Below are 23,363 nucleotides of genomic sequence, written 5' to 3'. Positions count from 1 at the left end.
TGCCACTTTTACAAATGATCCACCAGAATTCAAGTTATTATTTGTTGCTCCTACAACCTGGATCGATAGCAAGACTTTTGTCAGGTAGTGTACTACATTTATCTGAACGTTTACTTTTGTTTTAGTTTATAAATTGATATGAAAATACTCCTTTATTTAAAAGTTCTTTATTTTATTTATTTTAAAGTGTACAGTATTTTATGTATATGTATTTTAAACATGTACAGAGAGGCTGCATTTAATATATATGATAACAATTGGGGGAACATTTTTTTATCGTCACTTCTGTTCAAAGAAGTGCATTCTCGATTAATAAAAATGTTTATTTAAAGTATTTAAAACTTTTATATTGAATTAAATCTAAATATCAAATATTTTAAGTGAATTTGATTTAATTTAAATAAATAATCTCTACATTTTCATTCTTTTAAACATCTCTTTTAAATATTTTTGTTGCGTAAAGAACTTCATTTTTGTCCCTCACTTGCAAAGATATTGCAGCATCTATCTGAGCAAAAGCACTGAAAATAATCTGCACATATTTATGGTTGTGTAACTCAATAAAACTATATTAAACTGTTGTTAAAAATGAAAATCGCAGTAAATAAAACTGCAGAATTTGACCTCTGGGGTGATGCAAACCAAACTGCATTCAGGTTTATAATGGAAAAGGTAATAATCATAAGCATGATGCCCAATACAATGCCAGAATAGGAGAGGCAAATGTTTTCTCATCATTTTCACATTAGTGAGCTTTTAAATAATGCATCATGCTGGGACTTCATATAAGCTTGCAGTGAAATTCGGAGAAATTAGTCTTCGGTGCTGCAGGATGCTGATTATGAGAAAATTATATATTCTCATTACTATACCATAGGCTTTTTATATTTTTGTGATGATCAGCACATGAAAAAGAGTAAATGCTGTAAGAATGGACTGAGAATATAAAATGGGAACTTCATATGGTTTGTTAAAGGTGCCATAGAATGCATTGGTACAATGAATTAAATTGTACTCTGATTTCTGGTATGTGGTAAAAGGTATGCGGCTTGAGCAAGTGCAAAAAAAATCCCCAGAGGTGGTTTTACAACTCCGTGTTCACCCTAGTATTCGCCCTAATACGTGTTATGCTATTTGTTTGGTTTTGACCATGTTTGGAAGGGTCATGAATATTAACGAGCTTAACAAGATTTAGTTACATAGTTTGCTCGTTAGTTGTGTTGTAAATAAAATATAGTTATACTTGGCAAAAGATATGTAACTAGAGTTGTATTTTGTGAGTTTGATGTGTATAAAACACAGAACAGATGAGTTTTATTGCTTTTTTCACTACATAATCCAGTAAGAGTTGAGTGATATGAAAATGCATAAACATGCATTAGACACTAATATTAAGTAGTCTGCATACATTTATTGTGTCATTACAAACACATGCAAATAATTTTACAATATACACCATAAATTAACAATAGGTACATTTAATTTGTTGACATTATGTTGGATAAATTGTGAATCTGTATATCCTGCATTTTGTGTTCTGACAAGTTGTGGTCATGCATGGCTACCTGCTTTACAAAGCAACTCCTTTAAGGCTCGTACAAAGTGGAACGCTTTTCGTTTGTGTTTATTGTCAGCGTTTTTCGAGATATTTTTTCAGATTCAAACCCAAGCGATTTTCACTGGCGTCGAGCGGAAGAGTATACAAAATTACTCCTTGATAGGGATGTAACGGTATCAGAATTTCAGGGTACGATAATACCTCAATATGATTAATAATACGGTGCGGTATCTATTAAATAATTTACATGAAAAACAAAACTAATGAAAAGACTCAAAAAAAGTGCCAAAAGTGTTTATTTAACTTAGCACTGAACATATCAATGACATACAAATTAGCATAAGAAAGAAACCAAAATGCTTCCACACATACGATTTAAAACCCACTTTATGTTCGATCATTTCCAGCTCTTTTTCTTCCCCACTACTAGCAACACACTCCATTTCCGCATTACTGGATCTGTAGTGACAACAGACCGCAAAGGATGATGGCCACGCCTAGGCTGATGGGAATTGAAGTTCTCGCTACCTACCGTTCGCTTCATTCGCCTAAGCAAACTTTTCTCAGAAATATAGTTTTATTGAGTCATGCGCCTACTGTAATATTGAAAAAATTTACTATTGCGGTATGACGGTATTTACAATATTGTTACATCCCTACTCCTTGATGTTAGATGGCGCTACACAACTTTAAGCTTCTGACATCCACTTGTAACACAGAAGAAGACAGAAAGTTGACTCGCTTGTTATAGTTACTGGTGATTTGAACAAGCATGGATAGTTCAAGTAGCAGCTCCAGCTCTAGCGATGAAGAAAGGATTATTGTTCACCAGTGCATTAAGCAGCTCCACATTTATATCACCTCTGCGCATCTTCTTCAACGTGCGCTCGCATTGACAGTTTTGCCCTTGAGCACCTCCAAGTGCTGTTTACTGTAACTTCAGCAGCTCTGTGCTCGTGAACAAATGTGTCAATCTGATTGGTGGAGAAAAAAACAAAAACAAAAAACGAGCATGAGGCGTTTTTTTAAAAGATGACACTTTCTCGCCTGGTGTTTTGCGCATTGGTGTGCACATTGGTGCCCTTTATTTAGTCAAATAGTTAAACGTCGGTGGAAAATAGCAAAAATCGTCCCAGTGTGCACAGGCCTTTACTCTTCCTTGAAGCATGAGCTGCTTTCATAATAAAGAGTCCGACATACAGTACCTCCAGTATAGTGTTATGATGATATTGGAATTTCGATACCAGTCGGTATACGGAAATTTAAAAAAAGTATTTTTCCTACTTAACGTTCAGCAGTGAAGAGCGGTTAACTGATGACCCTCAGGGTCCATCATTCATTTCTGTTGAGCACGTGAACACAAGGGCAAATCAGTGGTGTTTAAGAAGCACTGAAATGTTAGCGGGAACTGGACATTTTTAAAATTTTAGTACTGATTGGAACCAAAATTACAGTATTGTGACAACACTACTACACAATATGTACTATAGTATGTGTATAATACAGACTTGGATACACTTAAAATAAGAAAAAAATCTATATAATTATTGTAATCTCACTAGGAAACGGTGTGCCCAATCAGATGCTGCCTGGGGCGTACATCTGGACCCTCAGATTCTGTGTCTCTTGTTCTGATTAGCCTGTACACTTACACTTCTGCGATTTACTTGAGAACAAGGAAATAACAGTGTTTAAGGTTCATGGGATTGAATTCGTATTATTCAAATGTACCCAGATTTTTATTCTATTGCACCTTTAAGTACATACAGAAATATTAACTGCGTATAGTTTGTGTGGTTGAGAAGGTTAGTCAGAGCAGGTGGTGAATATGTGAGCATGAATGACAGTATACTGTGAGTCAGTGTTTCAGATGAGAGCAGTATTGAGCAGGTGGTTGGACCACCTAATGACAAACCCCATGACATCCACAAGACTTCTCCTTTCTTTATCACACACGCACGCACGCACACACACACGCACACACACACGCACACACACACACACACACACACACACACACACACACACCTATGGACATGTCTCATATAGTCAAGACTTTTGCTTATAGCATCTACTCACAGGGTTGGAAGAAGCACTTAAAGCAAATATCCTGGAAAAAAACCACAACCATTTTAATCGGTTCTTGCAGTTTTCTAGTTTCTTAAATGGTTTCTTAAACCAGATCATCTGGTACCAACACTGATGCCACATTTAAAGTCCCCTAATTCACCCTTCACATGGCAGCAACTAGCAGCATTTAGGAATGCAGACATGGTCAAGACAATCTGCTGCAGTTCAAACTGAGCACCAGAATGGGGAAGAAAGGTGATTTAAGTGACTTTGAACGTGGCATGATTATTGGTACCAGACAGGCTGGTCTGAGTATTTCAGAAACTGCTGATCTACTAGGATTTTCACGCACAGCCATCTCTAGGATTTACAGGGAATGGTCTGAAAAAGAAAATATCCAATGTATGGCAGTTCTGTGGGTGCAAATGTCTTGTTGATGCCAGAGTTCGGGGGAGAATGGCCAGACTGGTTCGAGCTGCTAGAAAGGCATCAGTAACACAAATGACCACTTGTTACAACTGAGGTATGCAAAAGAGCATCTCTGAACGCACAACACGTCCAACCTTGAGGCACATGGGTTACAGCAGCAGAAGAGCACACCGGGTGCCACTCCTGTCAGCTAAAAACAGGAAACTGAGGCTACAATTTGCACAGGCTCACCAAAATTGGACAATAGAAGATTGGAAAAATGTTTTCTGGTCTGATGAGTCTCGACTTCTGCTGCAACATTTGGATGGTAGGGTCCGAATTTGGCATCAACAGCATGAAAGCATGGATTCATTCTGCCTTGCATCAATGGTTCAAGCTGGTGGTGGTGGTGTAATGGTGTTGGGATATTTTCTTGGCACACTTTGGACCCATTAGTACCAATTGTGCATCGTGTCAACACCACAGCCTACCTACTGTAAGTACTGTTGCTGACCATGACTATCCCTTTATGACCACACTGTACCCATCTTCTGATGGCTACTTCCAGCAGGATAATGCGCCATGTCATAAAGTATGAATCCTCTCAAACTAGTTTCTAGAACATGACAATGAGTTCACTGTACTCAAAGGGCCTCCACAGTCACCAGACAGAACAGGAGATTTGCAACATGGATGTGCAGCCGACAAATCTCCAGCAACTGCATGATGCTATCACGTCAATATAAACCAAAACCTCTGTGGAATATTTCCAGTACCTTGTTGGATAGATGCCAAGAAGGATTAGGGAAAAAATGGGGTCCAACCCGGTAAGTGCATATCAAAATTCCCTTTTGATTCCCTTCATATTATAAGAGTTGGTAGGATTTTTTATTTCATTTTTTAAATATATATGTGAGTAAAAAAGTTAGATATAATTATATATATTTACTACGTTTTGAAAAATCAAATACGCTTACCAAGGATGCATTTGGTCAAAACTACAATAAAAAACAGTATAATTGTAGCATACAGTAAAATTATAATTATATTACTATATAATATTTATAATTAAAACAAAACAAATTACCTTTAAATTAATTTTTAGTGGTGGCAAAGCTACATTTTACAGTTTACATTAATTCATTACTTGCAAACAGTTGCTGTTTTATTTTATTGTAAAACTGTGATGCATAACGTGAGATCAGAAGTTTAGTGTTTGCAAGTTTATTCATATTTTTTTTTCTTTTCAAATGATAGAAAAAAAGAGGATGACAAAGAAACAGGTACAAGGATTGACGTACTGATTAACTTTATTCCTGCAGTGTTACACGGTCATAACAAGAGTGGAGTCTTGTTTCTCCAGCACATGGTCAGACTGAAGTGATGCATTCAGTGGTGCTGGTGAGACAAAGGCCGCAGTCACAGCGCAGGGCCACTGGAAAGCTGTAGGACGGGTCCACACCGGCGGTGCAGTTGGGCAGCAGCACCGTCTCCTGTCGAGTCTCGTTATAGGTGCAGACGCGCTGGTGAGACTCGATGAACGGCGGCTCCAGCACAGGCTTCTGCAGTGATTGACAGGTGTCTCTCAGAATGATGTCGTTAGGACTACAAGGGCTTTTCATTTTATGTGCTGACATTGACTTTTTTTTTGACAGATTGTAGACTTAAAAGCATCTTTAAAGTTTAATGTTTAGTCACTGTAGATTCTTAAATTTTTTAATAATGTCCCAAATGTCTGTTCCATCCAAATGCAATTCAAATAGAAATTTGAGCTGAAGGCACTATTTAAGACTGCAGGCTAAAACACAGTTTTTATTTTATGAAACTGTCAAAGTTGTCTTTTGGCTTTTCATCAAGTGCTTTTTCAGACAAATGTAAATAAAACACTTTAAATACTCTTTGAAGTGTTTCTTTTATTGCAAGTTTTCCAAGTTGTGTAGATTTTGATATATATCTCAAGCAGCGTTTATGCCAAACTTCAGTTTTATTCAATTCATGTTTTTACAGAGGGATGTGTTTATACATAATTTGCCTGATTATATACAACATTGTATTCTACATAAAGTTATTTAGAAAAAAACAAAAAACTCTCTGGAATATGTAGTGTTTTAAAGGTGTATGTACAGTAAGTTTGACACCCAGTGGTTGAACTAGATATTGCATTCCTGGATCAAAACAAACGCAAGCGCAGATTGCAGATTGTGTTGTATATAAAAGCAAAGGCACGCGATTTTCTAAATTAAATATTAGCCGACACCTCGAATTGATATATAAGAAACAGCTTCTGTTTTTTGATGCTAAACAACAGAAAACGATCACCTCAGGTCCACCTCGTGAGCTTTATTCAGTGTAAATACTTACAATGTGAGTTTGAATACCATTTTACCTGACATTAATTGCCATATACTGAAAGCAGCAGTAGATAGGCTAATTCACCTCAGATCTTTGAACCATTTCAATTTGAACTTTAAGAACTGTGACTCAAAATCAACACATCGTCTTAAGCATCTACATTTAATAATGTTAAAATATGTATTAATTTGATTAAAAACTTAACATTTCATGAGTGTGTGCATATTCTGTGCTTCTGAATGGCTGTATTTAAATAAGTTTCCTCTGGTGCAAACATCCAAATTAGTTATCACTGCAAATCTCATTCATGTGTATTGTTAGAACACTGTTACAATGTAACCTGCTCACCCAACGTTTACATTTGTTATATTCATATTATTTGATTATTAATAACCTCATGTGGAAGTCTGCGTCTCATTTCAGAGTTTGCTATTGTCCACCGGAGGTCACATTTCGGTCACGGACATATGCTTTGAAACCCTTTCTGAATGAATGATAATTAACTAATGAAATATGCGATTTTACATGAAGGCAACCTGAGGCGCCGAAATAGAATGGGCTAAACTGGCGTTGGGCAAGACAAAAAACCAAAACAAAGATAGTGTTTTGGCACGTAATGCACATTTTCAAAGCAGAATAACTGACTTCAGCATTGTTTTTCAGCTAAACAATAATGTTCACTTGACATGCTTCTTAAATATCTGCGAACATATTATTTATGCTTTATAAAAGTCAAAAACTTACATACAACACCTTTAAAAAGTACCCATCTCCACTCTAAAAAAAGTTGAGCCTGATTTTTGTTATATATATACAAATTAGTGCATCTTTAATTAAATAATGCTTGTTAACAAATTTCAACAGCATTTTAAAACACTTTAATTTTTGTTTGTTTGTTTGTTTTTGCTAATCTTAACCGTAGTGAATCCATAATGATTAAATTATTTTACCCTGTTCATCTGCAGTCTTCACTCTAAAGGTGAATCTGTGTATTTCTCCTTATTTGCCCTTCAAACTGGAATGACCTCTTGATATCAGGTTTATTTAGTTAAATAAAGAAACATGGTTACATTAACAATTTAATGCATTTTAAACATTTTACAAAAAGAAGCATAAAAACACAACTGCATTGTAATCATTGTAAAACAATACTAATATATATATATATATATATATATATATATATATATATATATATATATATATATATATATATATATATATATATATATATATATATATATACCCAGGCTTGAGCAAATATCTCTACCATTTTGCTGATATTTTTCTTCCCTTTAATTTCCAGCAATCAGTCCAAGAGGTTCTCCTCTCTCTTAGGAGCTTAAGAGCACTAAAGGAAAAGCAGTTCAATTTATTTCGTATTTAGAAAGTGATTATTTGGGTCCAAATTAAGTTCTGTTCCAGAAGTGCTCTGTGTAATAACTAAATATAATTTCAAACACAATCAATAATGGAAATGCAAACTATTTTGCAAATTAAATATAACTTTAATATTATTAAATGGCACAGTTTCATGCTAAAAAAAGAAATAGCACACACACACATATATATATATATATATATATATATATATATATATATATATATATATATATATATATATATATATATATATATATATATATATATATATATATATATATATATATATATATATGTATGTATGTATGTAATAATTCTTAGCCTGGAATATAATCATTCTTAGCCTGGAAACCAAAATGTACATTGCATTTAAAGACATTTATGCTTAGAATAAATCTATCTGTATGGTGATAAAAATAATCTTGTTTTTTTAATTAAGTTTTTTTATGATCATATTCACAAATGTTTTTCTTGTTGTGAGTCTAAACACACTAATTTAATTGTAATATTACTTTTAGAAATCAACAATGTCAGCATTTACAATAAAAGTGCCTATATTTGACAATGTTTAACTATTTGAACTGCGAAACATGACTGCATACTGATAAAAGATTTATTATTATTATTATTATTATTATTATTTATTATTATTATTATCTTTATTATTATTGTTGTTGTTGTTATTATAAATTGCAGTGCTAAAGACCATTGTATAAACCTAATTCGATCTAATAGATAAAGAAAACTCTTTTAAATAATTCCATATCATCAACATTCCTATAACATAATATTTTCATCTAGACATTTTTATATCATCTCGATTAAGTACTGATCGTCTTGCAGGTGCTTATCTTATTCACTCTGTATTTACAGGTTAATAGGAAAGCAGTCTTACTTGCCAGGTCTCGCAGCGCCCCCAGCAGGCGTCAGTGGTGATGTGCAGGCCTCCGCATCCAGGCTTACGGGCCAGAAAGGTGAATTCTCGGACTGCACAGCCGATGAAACGCCGCAGGTTGAGCACTGAAGCCTCGGTATAAGCTCCACAACACAGCAAAACAGCCAGTGTCACACAGCACAGACTTACAGCAGAAAAACACACAGAAAGACACAACTCATGAGGTAAGAATGATGAGGTGTAAATACACTTTACTGTAGGTATACAGCTGAAACTAAATCAGGCGATTACTCTTGGTAAATGTAGCAGTTTACACTACTGTATGATTTTGTAAAATGTTTTTGAAAGAAATTGCTATTGAAAATAAAAATAACTCTAAATAAAAATAAATAAGTCTATTGATTAGGTGACTTGATTGTCATTTTATGTTACACTCTAAAAAAAAATTCCGTAAAAAAACGGTAAAATGTACTGGCAGCTCATTACACAAATATTTTACCGTAAATTAAAAACGGAAAACTTCTGTTAATTGACAGTGTGTCCACATTAAAAAAACTAAAAAATATCCGTTTTTTGACGGTTAAACTACTGTAAAATAACGAACCATTTTATAGTAATTTAAGGGTTTTCTATATAAAAAAACGGTTATTTTCTGTGTTTTTAAGGGTATACCAACAGTAAAAAAGCGGAACTATTTTGTGTTTTAATAGTATACCTACTGTAAAAAAACAGACAGATTCTGTGTTTTAATAGTATACCTACTGTAAAAAAACAGACAGATTCTGTGTTTTAATAGTATACCTACTGTAAAAAAACACAGATTCTGTGTTTTTTAATAGTATACCTACTGTAAAAAAACAGACAGATTCTGTGTTTTAATTGTATACCTACTGTAAAAAGAGGACTTTTTTGTTTTTTAATAGTATATATACAGTGAAAAAATGAACAGATTCTTTGTTTTAATGGGATACCTACTGTAAAAAAAATATTATTTTACTAATTTAATGCTCTTCAAGCAGCATAGAAATAGCAGTTGGTAAGGATAAACCTATACATATGGGAAATACACTACTAATGGTTTACCATAGTAAAACAAAACATGTATTCCATACTGTATGTGTAGAGAAGCAGTAAATAGTTTGTTAACTGTGAACTTACAATGATTAGTACAAAAACAACTTTGCAATTAAAACAGATTCTTTAATGAATACAAATCATTTGAATTCCAAATAGCTAGTTATACACACAATAAATACATATTGACATGTGAATCATACAGTGAGAAGTCTTGGCAAATAATCTCAAAGCAAATTAGTTTTAAATGTTAGCTTTAAGATAATTGAGGACAAGTGGGCAAATTACAAGTACTTTACATTAAGAAACCAGGTTAACTGCAAGATGGCAGGAAACAGACGATACAACTGGGTCTTCTTCCGCTCCAATACTAATACTTCAATGGCTGTAAAAAAAAAATAAAAAAAAAACATTACTAATGACATTTCACTTACAACTGGGGTAATTCCTTGCATGTCAATAGTTTACACAAATGAAAGTTTTATCATCATCTTCATGTCTCACTCTTGTCATTTCAAGCCTGTCTGACTGACATACTTCAACAGAACAAAATAGGAGAAATAGGAGCAACATTCTTTAAAATATGATATTTAGTGTTTTGCAGAGGAAACAAAGTCATACAGGTTTAAAATGTCAAGAGAGTAGGTAAATTATGAATGATCAATTATTCAGTTTTGGGTGAGAAATCACTTTAAGATTTTTCAAAATAAAGTGTAGGTACTTTTGACAATATTCGGAACAATAATGCAAGAGAGAAACAGTAATATAAACAAACTATGCTGGTAACACTATAATAACTACGGGCTATGATTCATTTATGAAGCATTAGCAAATAGTGAATTCATTATCTGTTAAGCATTAACTCTACAATAATAGATGTTAGCAGTTGGTTATAAATACAGCTGCAAAATTTGCTACAGCTACAGTTTAATAATTGTGTTATCAAACTTAAATGATTGATTTTACATTACTATTTATAGATTAAAAAAAAAAAAAATATATATATATATATATATATATATATATATATATAATATTATATTTAATATTGCATTATTTACAAAATTTCTTCCAGTTGTGGCCTAATCTAAAGTGAGGATTATTTATGATTTATAAATCCTTATAAACGACAGTTAAACCTTGCTGAATAGCAGGAGTGCCAAAATATAACATAAAACTGGATAAAACAACAATAAAATAATTTAATGATATATTACGATGCAACATTTCAGTGTTATTTAGCTATGTTTAAACTGTACAGTAATTTTATTTTAGATAAGATTTATTTTTCATTTAATACAATAAAATGAATTTCATTTTTAGAATATAACTGAATCTTTAATTGTGATTTATAAGGCGATTTACAAAGCATAAACAATCCTCACTTTAGGCTACAAAACTGGATGAAGTTAACAAAAGCACTTATTAAAATAAGTATTGTATATACTTTATATACTTATTTTTTATACTTTATATACAAGTATAACAATTACTATTCATTCATGTATTTTCCTTCAGCTTAGTGTGTGCTCACACTATGTATAGTTGCCTTGAACCAGGCCGAAGCACTCTAGTCCTCCCTCCCGTCTCCCCTGACGTCCCGCACTCACATTGCATTCGAGCCTGAGCACTCTTACATCATCGATGATGCGCTGTTTAGTTTAGGAAGTGCTCTCAGCACGGAGGAGAATTCTTTAGTTATATTGTTTTAGTCGTTTGGGATGCAGTAACACGCTGTCAAGAATTTCGCCGAACAGATCAGCCACTTTTGATGTTAATAAACAATCATAAACTCCTTGTGCTGCAGGAATAGAAGGTTTGCTAAAGGCGCAGCTGTGGTGCAGTAAGGGGTTTGCGTTCATTGAACAGTAATAGTGGTTAATTTATCCAAATCAAAGTCCCTTGCAAACTGTCATAGATTAAAGACACAAACCCCTCACTGCACAACAGCTGCACCTTTAGCAAACCTCCTAGTACCTGCAGCACGTTGACTTTGATTGTTTATGAGCGTCAAAAGTGGCTGATCTGTTCGGTGAAATATTTGATTGCGTGTCACTGCATATTGAACAACTAAAACGATATAACAATATAAAGAAATCTCCACTGTGCTGAGTGAGAGCACTTGTTAAACTGAACAGTGCGTTATTGATGATGTAAGCATGCTCAGGCTCGAATGCAATGTGAGTGCGGGTCGTCGGGGGAGACAAGCACGCTTCCAGTTTCAAGGCAACTGTGCATAGCATGAGTACGCCCTTGGAAACACCCATACACACATTTACAAACACACTCATACATAACAGCCAATTAAGTTAATCAATTTCCCTATACCTTATGTCTTTGGACTGTGGGGGAAACCGGAGCACCCGGAGGTCTTCTTGCTGTGAGGCAACAGTGCTAGCCACTGAGCCACTGTGCTGCCCAACTATTACTATATGCCTGAATAATAAGATATATAAATGTTAGTTTAAATAGTTTATTAACCATTTACTTACACATTCTGAATGATTAGAAAAAAAAATACACCAACTATTCTTAAATTACTGGTTTGTAAATAATGCTATACTAAATTTAGTAATGAAAAATTAATCATTAACAAAATATAAAAACAAAATCATTAAGCACATTATAGATGTGCTTATAAGTCAAGATTACAGCATTTGCAGCTGTAGTTATAAACTGTATACTAAGGTCTGTTAATGTAGAGTTAAAGCTTAACAGAACTTTTTGCTAATGCTTAATAAATTAATCAATAGTGTTTAGTTATTATAAAGTATTATCGGTTTGCTTAATTACCTTTAAATCTTCCAAGGATTCTGAAAGTCTTTCTGGTCTGACAGGAATCGAAGGAGTTTAGATGGTATGTTTCTGCTTGGTGCACTTTTTTCTGCTATGGACCTACATTCTGGATAGTTACTCAGCATGCTCCTGTTGTAAACACAACAAACATGTATCAACTTACTTGTCTTATAAAAATGAAATAAACTTAAAAATGTAAAAACATACCTTCATATAAACTCCAGAGTCAGGGCTGCTTCCTTAGGCTACATAATGTTTAGCACATAAGAGACTAAACATGTAGCTCACCACAATTAGGGGACAGCTCAATGATCTTGTTATTGTGACTGTGGACTCTTCTTCTGAAAAAAAGAAAAGAAAAGTGAGTTGTGTGTTGGGTCTGGTACACGTCCACATGGAAAGAACCTATATAAACATATGGTTTAATATAGGTTTTGATTTAGGTTTTTGAAATATGTGACAAATATAAAATTGGCTGTTTTCCTATATTACATGTACATATATGGGTACATATATGCACACCTATATGTTAAATTATTAATATTATTAATAATATTATAAATATTATAATTATTATGTAAAATTATTCAAATACATGTCTGCTACATAATTTAAAAGAAATTAAAAAATATATATTTACTTAATCAAATATTACAAGAAATAATTATAGTGCAAGAACAAAAATAAGGCAAAAAAAAAAAACAATAAAGCAAAGAAAAAAAATGTAAAAAAATTATAAACCATTTTGTTTTACATTTCTTTCTTTTCCACTATCTTTATACAAGAAAGAATTGACCTTGAAAATGTTTCAGGAAAACGTGTAGACATCATAGCTTTCCATCTCCTTTCACTTATTTGCCATAGTTAAATTCCATAACATGCCAATAACATGTGATACAAAATTCAAGTGGCACATACATAAGTTTTTCGCATTTTTTAAGTTAGTTCTTACCCAGAGAGCAAACCTACGTTAAATTAACATTGAATAAATGTTAAAACATCAATCAAACTATCATTGAAACAACGTTAAAAAGTCACCACTGATTTTTAGGCAGTTTTCCACCCTGAAATAATGGTAATTCTATGATAATAAATAGACAAAACTGTCCCAAAATCAGCATTTATTCAACCAAAATTAAATCTCATTTTTTTACAATGAACCCAACATTAAATAAAATGTTAAATCAACCACACTATCATACAATTAATGTTGAAATTTAAAGTAGATTTTTAGCCAGTTTTGCATCCTGAAATAAAGTTATTACAATGACGCTAAATAGATTAAACGGTCACAAAATCAGCATGAAGGCCTGGCTCACCATCAAGATGCCCACATTGAAATTGTCTCTCTCATCATCAGGTGGCTAAGAGAGAAAAGAAAAGAGATTCAGCAGTGGGCCAGTTATTTCCTTATCACTTTAAACAGACATTACCAAAATAAAGAACTTGTAACATTTCAAATGATGCAAAAATAAATAATAATAATAAATAACTGCTTGGTTCATTTAACAGATTACAGTAGCAGCTTAAAAAACCCAGATAAAACACCCACATCAACCCAGTACTTTTTAGTTTGAATACATGTTAACAAAATTCAAAACTTACTGAAGCAAAATGTGTTCATGTAAACACTTAGTAAAAATATAGGTACAAGTAATTGGTTTGCCAAATAATAAAAATAAAAGCATCAATATCAAACAAAAACCCTGACCATTTTACCTCTTAAACTTGGAAGTTTACTGTCATCCCCTGTATTAGGTACAGATGGTCCAGCACAACTGCCTGAGTTCTGAAAGAGCAAAGACATTCTTGGTAAAATGACAATAGATGCAATGCTAATTATAAATCATTTTTTATTTTAATTTTTTGTATTATTTATAAAAATGCAGTACTGACCAGTCAGCATCAATTTTTACACCAACACACCTACAACAAAAATAACACTCATTCAGTTTGAAACATGCAGCACATAGTCTACTTTTATACTTTACAAACTTTGTGGATAATAAAAAAAAATGAAAACATTTAAAACCCCAGCTGTATTTTATTTCATTTGTCCATATTAATTCAAAGTCATTTTGGATTGAATGTAAGATTTAAGATTTTTATTTAGATTGCTGTGAAAATGTACCTGTACCTTGTACTTATAACCAAAATTACAGAACCTGGAAATCAACAAAGCAAAATATCAGTGAACCTTATATGTACAAAACACTTAAAACCAAACAGAAAAAACGCTGAACATTTTACCTCTTAAACTTCAAAGTTTACCGTCATCTCCTGTATAAGGTACAGAGGGTCCAGCACAAATGCCTGAGTTCTGAAAGAGCAAACACATTCTTGGTAAAATCATAATAGATGCAATGCTAAATATAAATCATTGTTTATTTTTTTGGTTAAAAAATGCAGTACTGACCAGTCAGCATCACTTTTTACACCAACACACCTACAACAAAAATAACACTCATTCAGTTTGAAACATGCAGCACGTAGTCTACTTTTAAACTTTAAACTTTGTAAATAACAAAAAAATGAAAACATTGAAAATCCCAGGTGTATTTTATTTCATTTGTCCATATTAATTCAAATTCAGTTTGGATTGAATGTAAGATTTAAGATTTTAATTTAGATTGCTGTGAAAATGTACCTGTACCTTGTACTTATAACTAAAATGACAACATAAACATAAAGCAAATCTTATATCATATATCAGTGAACCTTATATCTACAAAACACTCAAAATCAAACAGAAAAACCCTGAACATTTTACCTCTTAAACTTGAAAGTTTACAGTCATCTCCTGTATAAGGTACAGAGGGTCCAGCACAACTGCCTGAGTTCTGAAAGAGCAAACACATTCTTGGTAAAATGACAATAGATGCAATGCTAAATATAAATCATTATTGTTATGGTTAAAAATGCAGTACTAACCAGTCAGCATCAATTTTTACACCAACACACCTACATCAAAAATAACTCTCATTCAGTTTGAGACAGTCTACATTTAGACTTCACAAACGTTGTGAATAATAAAAAAATGAAAACATTTAAAATCCCAGGTGTATTTTATTTCATTTGTCCGTATTAATTCAAATTCAGTTTGGATTGAATCTAAGAATTTACCTGTAACATGTACTTATAACCAAAATGAAAGAACCTGAAAGTCAACAAAGCAAAATATCAGTGAACCTTATTTGTGCAAATAAAACTCACTTAAAATCTACATAAAAAGATTTCATTTGCGATAACACCATGTGTAGTTCACTCTATTATCAAGGTTTCATTAAAATAAAACTCCTGATCTCCTAATAGTAAAGAAAGTATTGTTTGCTATAATGAATCGAACTGACAATTAGTTTGAAGAATTTTAAGACTGTGGAAGAACAACTCATCTTTATATCTTCATATTAGCTGCGCTTGAGGTTCTTAAAAGTGAATAAATAAATATCAATGACAGTTCAACTCGACTACAACAAACATTTAATTGTGTGCTTTAAGGTACACGTTGTATTTGAGGCCGAAAACGCATGACAGTGTAAACACTATAAATACTTTTAAATGTCACACACGTACTGTATCACTCTGTTATCTCTGTACACACAAACACGCGTCGCGAAATGCGGAAGTTTTTTTTTCGTTCCATTTGGCGAGCGTTGTTAAATTCCATAACACTCTCATCAGTTCTTGCTTCTTATTTGCGTCTATTACCCCAGTTTGTCACGCGGGATGAATGAAATGTTCATGAGTTAAAGTGAAACTGCCGAACTGCAGTTAAAGTCAGGCATCCTGCTGATTTGATTCATAAGGGCACTTGTTTGTCAGACGGCTCACCGGTCAGGTATACATCCGCGCTAAAATATCAAAGTATGAAAGTCACCCAGCTCCCAACCCAACGTTGAGAATAGATTAACGGCGATATATTTTTTTTATCGCGCGATAAGTCTCGCGTTAACGCAGCACGTTAATGCTGATAACGGCCCACCACTAATAAAAACTTTACGAGTGTGTATTTCCCCTCATACCGAGTTACAAATGCCTCCAATTCACGCGAGTCTAACTTATAACTTACTTAAAAACCAGCAAAGCTGTTCCACTGAAACTCGGTCACACAGCCTTAATACGTCGGTCAAACTAAAGCTAACATTTGATAACGTCAGTAAAAATATGAAATTAGTCATTAATATGCAAACAAACACAGACGGTCAGGTGTTACGAGCGTTTGAAACACGTTAACGTTAGTGTTCATTAAAGGTAACGTATATCAACCAAACTACACAGTGACACAAACTTTAAATGCTATCCCTTGTTCAATGCACTGTACAAAGAAAACATTTATATTTCTATAAAATAATTAACATACCTTTTACACTCTTACAGACAAACTGACGTTTACCGTTAATCCAGTCAGGTGCAGAGGGAGTGAGTGGGTGATTGGACGTCACGCCACTTCCCGCGCACGGCAGTTTAGAAAAATACGGACAAACAACTGTAAATGAACAGATATCATATTTACTGATGAGAAAAACGCATAAAAAGGTAAAAAATCATTAGGTAAATGCTTGTTTAAATTACATTTAACCACTCATAGCTCAGTTTGATCTTAATGAAATAAAGTCTGATCTTATTAACAATATTAAACGTAATTCACTGCTGTACTTTCCATGGGCACTTCATAAAAGACAAAAATCATTTTAAATAACGATAAAAAGGTAATAAAGCAGTCTTTTAACTAAAATATTGTTATATGTTTTATTAATCGTACTTACCAGGGAAAAAACAGAGGAAGAAATATGTCCCGATGTCCATCAAACGCTGTCTGAGCTGCGATCCCCTTCCCACAATGCAATTCGAAAATGTATATAAACGGAAAAACACCCGTAATACGTGTATACGGAAAAAATCTGTTAAAATATACAGTCATTTAACTGTTATTTTACAGATTTTTTTTACAGTGTACACTGCATCCATAGCGCTTCACTTTTCCACGTTTCTTCATGTTACAGTCCTATTCCTAAATGGATTAAATTCATCTTGTTCACCTGTGGTAAATTCAGTTGACTGGACTTGATTCGAAAAGGCATACACCTGTCTATATAAGGTCTCAGGGTTGACAGTGCAAGTCAAAGCACAAACCAAGCATGAATAAGAATCAGTCCTCTGTATGTAAATAACTGTCTGGTTTAGCTCACCAAATCTGACCTTTGAAGAGTACATTGAATAGATTGGACTGCTGAGGGAATCATTACCCTCACTACTCTCCAAGAACTGTACTTATCCAGAGCGAGCAGAAGGGCTGCCAAAATCACTCTGGACCACTCACACCCAGCACACTGCCTCTTTGAACTGTTACCTTCTAGTCGAAGCTACAGAGCACTGTGTATCAGAACAGCCCGACACAGAAACAGTTTCTTCCCTCGGCAATCAATCTCATGAACACTTGACGATAGTAAATGTGGAACCAACATCAGTACTTGCTATACACTTTTTATACACAGATACAGGTACACATATTTAACAACACACTTAATATGCCAATTTGCACATACTGTAACAGCTGCACACATAACTTTGTATATAGTAAAATATCTGTACATACTTGCCAATTTGTATATTTGCATTCATTACTTACTTCTATTTTAAAAATATATTTATTATCTGTTTTTGTTCTACCTCTGTAATTCTGTTGCACTGTAGAAGCTCTGTCGTGAAAACAAATTCCTAGAATGTGTGAACATACCTGGCAATAAAGCTTTTTCTGATTCTGATTCTGAAGACAAAAGAATTGTCTGTTGACATCCGAGACAGGATTGTCTCGAGGCATAAGGCTGTGGAAAGTTACAGAAAATTTCTGCTGCTCTGAAAGTTCCAATGAGCACAGTGACCTCCATCATCCGTAAGTGGAAGATGTTTGGTACCACCAGGACTCTTCCAAGAGCTGGCTGGCCATCTAAGATGAGTGATCAGGGGAGAAGGGCCTTAGTCAGGGAGGTGGGCAATAACCCGATGGTCACTCAGTTTGAGCTCCAGCGTTCTTCTGTGGAGAGAGGAGAACCTTACAGAAGGACATCTGTGCAGCAATCCACCAATCAGGTGTGGGTAGTGGCTAAAAGGAAGCCACTACCCACCTGGAATTTGCCAAAAGGCATCTGAAGGACTCTCATACCTTAAGAAACATGGCTAAACCACTCATCACCAGGCTAAAACCATACAAACCTACAGTGAAGCATGGTAGTGGCAGCATCATGCTGTGGGAATGTTTCAGAGTGCTCTTGACCTCAGACTGGGGCGACGGCTCATCTTCCAGCAGGACAATGACCCAAAGCACACAGCCAAAATATCAATAAACTGGCTTCACAACAACTCGGTCAATGTCCTTGAGAGGCCCAGCCAGAGCCCAGACCTAAATCCTATTTAACATCTCTGGAGAGATCTGAAAATGGCTGTACACCGCCGCTTCCCATCCAACCTGATAGAGCTTGAGAGGTACTGCAAAGAAGAATGAGCAAAAATTCCCAAAGCAGGTGTGCCAAGCTTGTGGCATCACATTCAAAACGACTTGAGGCTGCAATCGCTGCCAAAGGTGCATCAACAATATTGAGCAAAGGCTGTGAATTCTTCTGTACATGATTTTTCAGGTTTTTTATTTTTTTTTAAATTTGTAACAATTTAAAAACAATCTTTTTCACATTGTCATTATGGGCTATTGTGTGTAGAATTTGGAGGAAATAAATTAATTTAATCTATTTTGGAATAAGGCTGTAACATAAAAAACGTGGAAAAAGTGAAGCGCAATGAATACTTTCCGGATACACTGTAAGTATTCTGACTATTTTTGAATTCATTTTAATGAAAAAAATAATTATTATTTTTGACTGAATTTGTAAATCATGAGATTATTTTCAAGATGTTCCAAAATGTCAGTATTTCAACAGTAACTTAATTTTCAAACATATATATTTTACACAACCCTGTTTTTGTCGTTGTTGTTCATTGTCAAACAATGATTTTCGTCTTTAAGTGAATTATTTCAATCCTTCAAAAATCTAAAGTAATAATACATTTTATTTTATTTTAATAATTAATAATTATTATTATTATTATTATTATTATTATTAAAGTAAATGTAACAACTGTTTTGATTTTTATCTGGGGGTCAGTTGGCATTTCTGGCGTTTCTTAAATGAGACATGAATGTTCTCCCTGCGTTCGCGTGGGTTTCTTCAAGGTGCTCCAGTTTCCCCCACAGTCCAAAGACATGCGGTACAGATGAATTGGGTAGGCTAAATTGTTTGTAGTGTATGAGTGTGTGTGTGTGAGTGTTTGCGGATGTTTCCCAGGGATGGGTTGTGGCTGGAAGGGTATCCGCTGCGTAAAAACGTGCTGGATAAGTTGGCGGTTCATTCCGCTGTGGCGACCCCAGATTAATAAAAGGACTAAACCGACAAGAAAATGAATGAATGAATGTTGTACAGTGTCACAAAAAGTATGCTGTGTTGATGTAAACATGCAAACTCCACACAGAAATGCCAACTGCCCCAGCCGGGGCTTGAACCAGCGAGCCTAATTGTAACAACAATTTGAATAGAATTACTGTTATCAAAAAGTTAAAAAATATTGTGAAGGGAATTAAAAATTTGCAATACTTATAATTTGAGTTAATGAAATATGAAATAAATAATAAAAACTGAAAATATAAATGAACAGAAAAACACCCAAATATTAAATATTTCATCTGTTTATATGCCAAATGTGAGCACTTGATATTTAAAAATGTGTTGTTAAATGAATGAATTATTTACAAGGCCGTTCTGTTTTATAAATAAACCAAACAATATGACACAAAGCATATTTTTAAGAATTTCTATGAGAAAAAAAAAGAATATGCAAGTATACTGTAAAATAGTCATGGCAGCATTTGGTTTTAGATAATTGTAACTTATTAAAATAAGTTAAACATGTTATAACTTATTATATTTTATATATTATTTAATTTATTCAATATTCAGTTCAATTTATCTTTGTTTCTATTGTGCTTTTACAGTGTAGATTGTGTCAACCAGTGTAACATAGAAGGTCTAGTAAATTGAAACAGTTGAAATTCAGTTTAGTTCAGTTTAGTGTGGTTTAATTTTCACTGCTTAATGTCCAAACACTGAAGAGAAAATCCAGCGATGCGCAGCTCCACAAGTCCCAACCATGTGAGCCAGTGGCATATATATTATATATTATATGATTTTATATTATACATCACATTATATAATTTTACTTAATTAAGTTAAGCAAGCTATTTTAAGTCAGTTTAACATCATATAAGTTTAATAGAATTTAAGGCAACCAGGATTTTTTTACAGTGTATAGTTAATAATTTGTTAATTTTTTGCAGGCATTTTGAGAATAACTTGTAATCCTTCAATAAAATCTAATATATATATATATATATATATATATATATATATATATATATATATATATATATATCATCCAGATAATTTATTATCAGTTATTACTCAGCACTTTAATAAACGGCTACTAAAAATGAAGACTAGAACTATTTGTTTACTATAAGTTTTAGTTTTAATTTTAGCCTTGAAAATAGCTCATAATCGCTTATACATTTTTTCTCATCTTGTAATTAAAAAAAGGCATTTTTCATGAGTGAATATCAAGGGTAAAATAATCAATTAAACCTTAAACTCTTATGCGTTTTCTATAAAACAATAAAAAATAGTTTGTAAGTTTCTCACCCCTGCGCTCCAGACCTCAGAAGAGCCATTGCTTCTTCCAGTGACTGTAGTGGAAAGAAGCTGTATTGACATTTTTACTAAATAAAAGTAATTGAATCAAATATTAATAAAAGAATCCTCTCAAATCTTACTTGTATTTGTCCTTTTAGTTTCAGCAAAGCCAAAAAAAACCTTTATATGACAGAATCAGCTCACAAATCTCACTTCTAGTCCTGATATCAGCTCTTCTGAAGCGCTTCTGACTCTGAACTTGCACAAATCTGTAATTTATTAAAAACGGTGCTGCCAACCCCACCTAATACACACAGGGCTGTCTCTGTAGAGCAGGCTGCATTCAGCAGTAATAAAGAGACGTCACACAGACTCAAGACAAACAGGGAAGGAGCCGATGTGTTGGTGTGTGCGGAGACTCATCCAGACCCTCGGGCTCTGAAATCCGCACACGTCTTACCTGCTGCTCAGGTACATCAGCCGCACATCCATTAGCTTAATCAAGAGGAAAGAAGCTCTTTTTGTTCAGAGTCATCCACATGGAAGGAGAATCGGAGGAACCCTTATGCTTTAATCCATGTAATCATTTATTCATTCATCCATCTGTCTTGTGAGTTGTGTTTAGATCTGGTGGAGTCAGGACAGGTTAAATGAGACATCAGGCTCCAAACAGTCTTACAGTAACATGCTGGCAAAATAAGAGATTTTCTCAAAATGAGGCCTGAATCTTCATAATCTCTATAGACCTGGGGCTAGGATGACAGTTATGTTGGCATTTTCTTTTTTTAAATTATTATTAATCTACATTGTTACATAAATAAAGTGTAATTAAAGGGACAGTTCACTTAAAAATAAAAATTCTGTCATAATTTACTCATCGTCTACTTGTTCCAAACCTGTTTGAGTTTCTTTCTTCTGGTGAGCACTAAGGAAGATACACTGAATAATGTAAGGGGGAAAGCCATTGACATGTTGTATTTTTCTCTTTGAATTTCAATGGCAGCGTTTCTCCAACATTCTGTTGAAAATTTAGTTTTGTGAGCAGCAGAAGAAAATCTTTAACTTGTAGATCCACTTGAGTGTGAGTAAATGGGGAGAAAAGTTTGGTGAACTATCCCTTGTGTTTGGATTTCGTGAGAGTGTGATTTGACTGGGGTCACTTAAAGGTGCAGCATGTAAGCCAGATTAACGACCAAAGAACAGTCTAACGATCGAGCCTAAAGATTGATTTAAAACGTTTTCTAAAAAAATAGCAACTGCATATGATAGTAGGAATACTTTCAATAATAAAAGGAGTAGATTAGAATTGATTAAAAACCTCGAATTGATAAGAAATGGCTTCTATTTCTTGCAGCCGAACAACAGAAAACTAACGATGATCCCCTTCGGTACACCTCATGTGCTTTATTCAGTGTTAAATGCTAATGATGTGAGTTTGAATGCCATTTTATATGACCTTTATTCCCATACTACTGAAAGCAGCAGCAGATAGTTCACCTCAGATCTTGAAGATAAAATAAACTGTTTGAAATTGAACTTTAGAACTGTAAAATAATGCAAACCAACACATCTCAGTGATTCAGCATCTACATTTGATAATGTTTAAGAGGTTTAATATGTATTAATCAGATTATTACCCTTACCATTTCATGAGTGAGTGCATATTCTGTGCTTCTGAATGGCTGTATTTACATTTCTGTCTTTTTTCGTCTGGAGCAAACAACCAAATTGCTTATCACTGCAAATCTCATGACGTAGCGTAATGTTAGGAAACAGGGTCACAATGCAACCTGCTCACCTGATGTTTACATTTGTTATATTCATATTATTTGGGAGAACTATCCCTTTCCAAATGAATGCCAAAGTGACGTATAGTGATCAAGTTGGAAAAGACCAAGTTAATTTCAGTGAATCCACATTTAGGCCACTGTGTATGGTGTACAGTCATTTTAAATCATTTTAAAACACATTTTGTCATTTTAACACGTCTGTTAGAATTATTTCATGTTAAAATGTAATATGCATATGAAATATCTAAGCATAAATACACAGGCATATGTAAATTATAAAGATGTGATAATTACTTACATTT

The 23,363-nt window shown here is 33.7% G+C and overlaps 2 protein-coding genes across 17 annotated transcripts; both read right to left on the bottom strand.

Moving 5' to 3' along the window:
* Positions 1 to 5,320: 5,320 nt before the first annotated feature.
* Positions 5,321 to 21,598, bottom strand: gphb5 (glycoprotein hormone subunit beta 5). Of its 11 annotated transcripts, none has more exons than XR_012388397.1 (16): positions 17,303 to 17,380; positions 16,897 to 17,022; positions 15,660 to 15,693; positions 15,468 to 15,497; positions 15,307 to 15,376; positions 14,953 to 14,982; positions 14,787 to 14,856; positions 14,674 to 14,701; positions 14,433 to 14,462; positions 14,256 to 14,325; positions 13,856 to 13,900; positions 12,744 to 12,877; positions 12,534 to 12,665; positions 12,069 to 12,176; positions 8,667 to 10,125; positions 5,321 to 5,598 (listed from the first exon to the last, which is right to left on the bottom strand). XR_012388397.1 is itself a non-coding variant. In XM_073919174.1 (4 exons), exons 2-4 carry the CDS (start codon positions 21,307 to 21,309, stop codon positions 5,407 to 5,409), a joined length of 405 nt encoding a protein of 134 aa, XP_073775275.1. In that variant the 5' UTR covers positions 21,310 to 21,340; positions 21,412 to 21,598; the 3' UTR covers positions 5,321 to 5,406. The 11 variants fall into 11 exon arrangements, 3 of the variants coding, with proteins under 3 accessions (XP_073775275.1, XP_009305725.1, NP_001159810.1); XR_012388399.1 differs by having other exon boundaries at positions 8,671 to 10,125; XR_012388400.1 differs by having other exon boundaries at positions 12,744 to 12,874.
* On the bottom strand, positions 9,585 to 17,380 carry LOC141377039 (uncharacterized). 6 transcript variants are annotated; one of them, XR_012388843.1, is made up of 14 exons: positions 17,303 to 17,380; positions 16,897 to 17,022; positions 15,660 to 15,693; positions 15,307 to 15,376; positions 14,953 to 14,982; positions 14,787 to 14,856; positions 14,674 to 14,701; positions 14,433 to 14,462; positions 14,256 to 14,325; positions 13,856 to 13,900; positions 12,744 to 12,874; positions 12,534 to 12,665; positions 12,069 to 12,176; positions 9,849 to 10,125 (listed from the first exon to the last, which is right to left on the bottom strand). XR_012388843.1 is itself a non-coding variant. In XM_073920207.1 (4 exons), exons 1-4 carry the CDS (start codon positions 17,340 to 17,342, stop codon positions 15,310 to 15,312), a joined length of 267 nt encoding a protein of 88 aa, XP_073776308.1. In that variant the 5' UTR covers positions 17,343 to 17,380; the 3' UTR covers positions 15,179 to 15,309. The 6 variants fall into 6 exon arrangements, 1 of the variants encoding a protein (XP_073776308.1); XR_012388841.1 differs by lacking the exon at positions 12,069 to 12,176 and having other exon boundaries at positions 9,585 to 10,125; positions 12,744 to 12,877; XR_012388845.1 differs by lacking the exon at positions 12,069 to 12,176 and having other exon boundaries at positions 9,585 to 10,125; positions 12,744 to 12,877; positions 16,930 to 17,022.
* Positions 21,599 to 23,363: the final 1,765 nt, after the last annotated feature.

This window comes from Danio rerio, chromosome 13 (genome assembly GCF_049306965.1).
Source record: "Danio rerio strain Tuebingen ecotype United States chromosome 13, GRCz12tu, whole genome shotgun sequence".
Taxonomy (NCBI): Eukaryota; Metazoa; Chordata; class Actinopteri; order Cypriniformes; family Danionidae; genus Danio; species Danio rerio.
Note: the sequence above shows the minus strand (reverse complement) of the source record. Positions and strands in the feature narration are given on the sequence as shown.

Coding starts and splice junctions, on each gene's coding strand:
- gphb5 (XM_073919174.1), bottom strand. CDS start 21,309: ATGGCTCTTCTGAGGTCTGGAGCGCAGGG. Junction 8,851..21,280: donor CTGAGGTCTGGAGCGCAGGG/GTGAGAAACTTA, acceptor TTCTGCTGTAAG/TCTGTGCTGTGTGACACTGG. Junction 5,599..8,666: donor GGCGCTGCGAGACCTGGCAA/GTAAGACTGCTT, acceptor CAATCACTGCAG/AAGCCTGTGCTGGAGCCGCC.
- LOC141377039 (XM_073920207.1), bottom strand. CDS start 17,342: ATGGACATCGGGACATATTTCTTCCTCTGTTTTTTCCCTG. Junction 15,694..16,896: donor TGTCTGTAAGAGTGTAAAAG/GTATGTTAATTA, acceptor GTTGACTTTCAG/GTTCTTTCATTTTGGTTATA. Junction 15,377..15,659: donor GTTATAAGTACATGTTACAG/GTAAATTCTTAG, acceptor TTGCTCTTTCAG/AACTCAGGCAGTTGTGCTGG.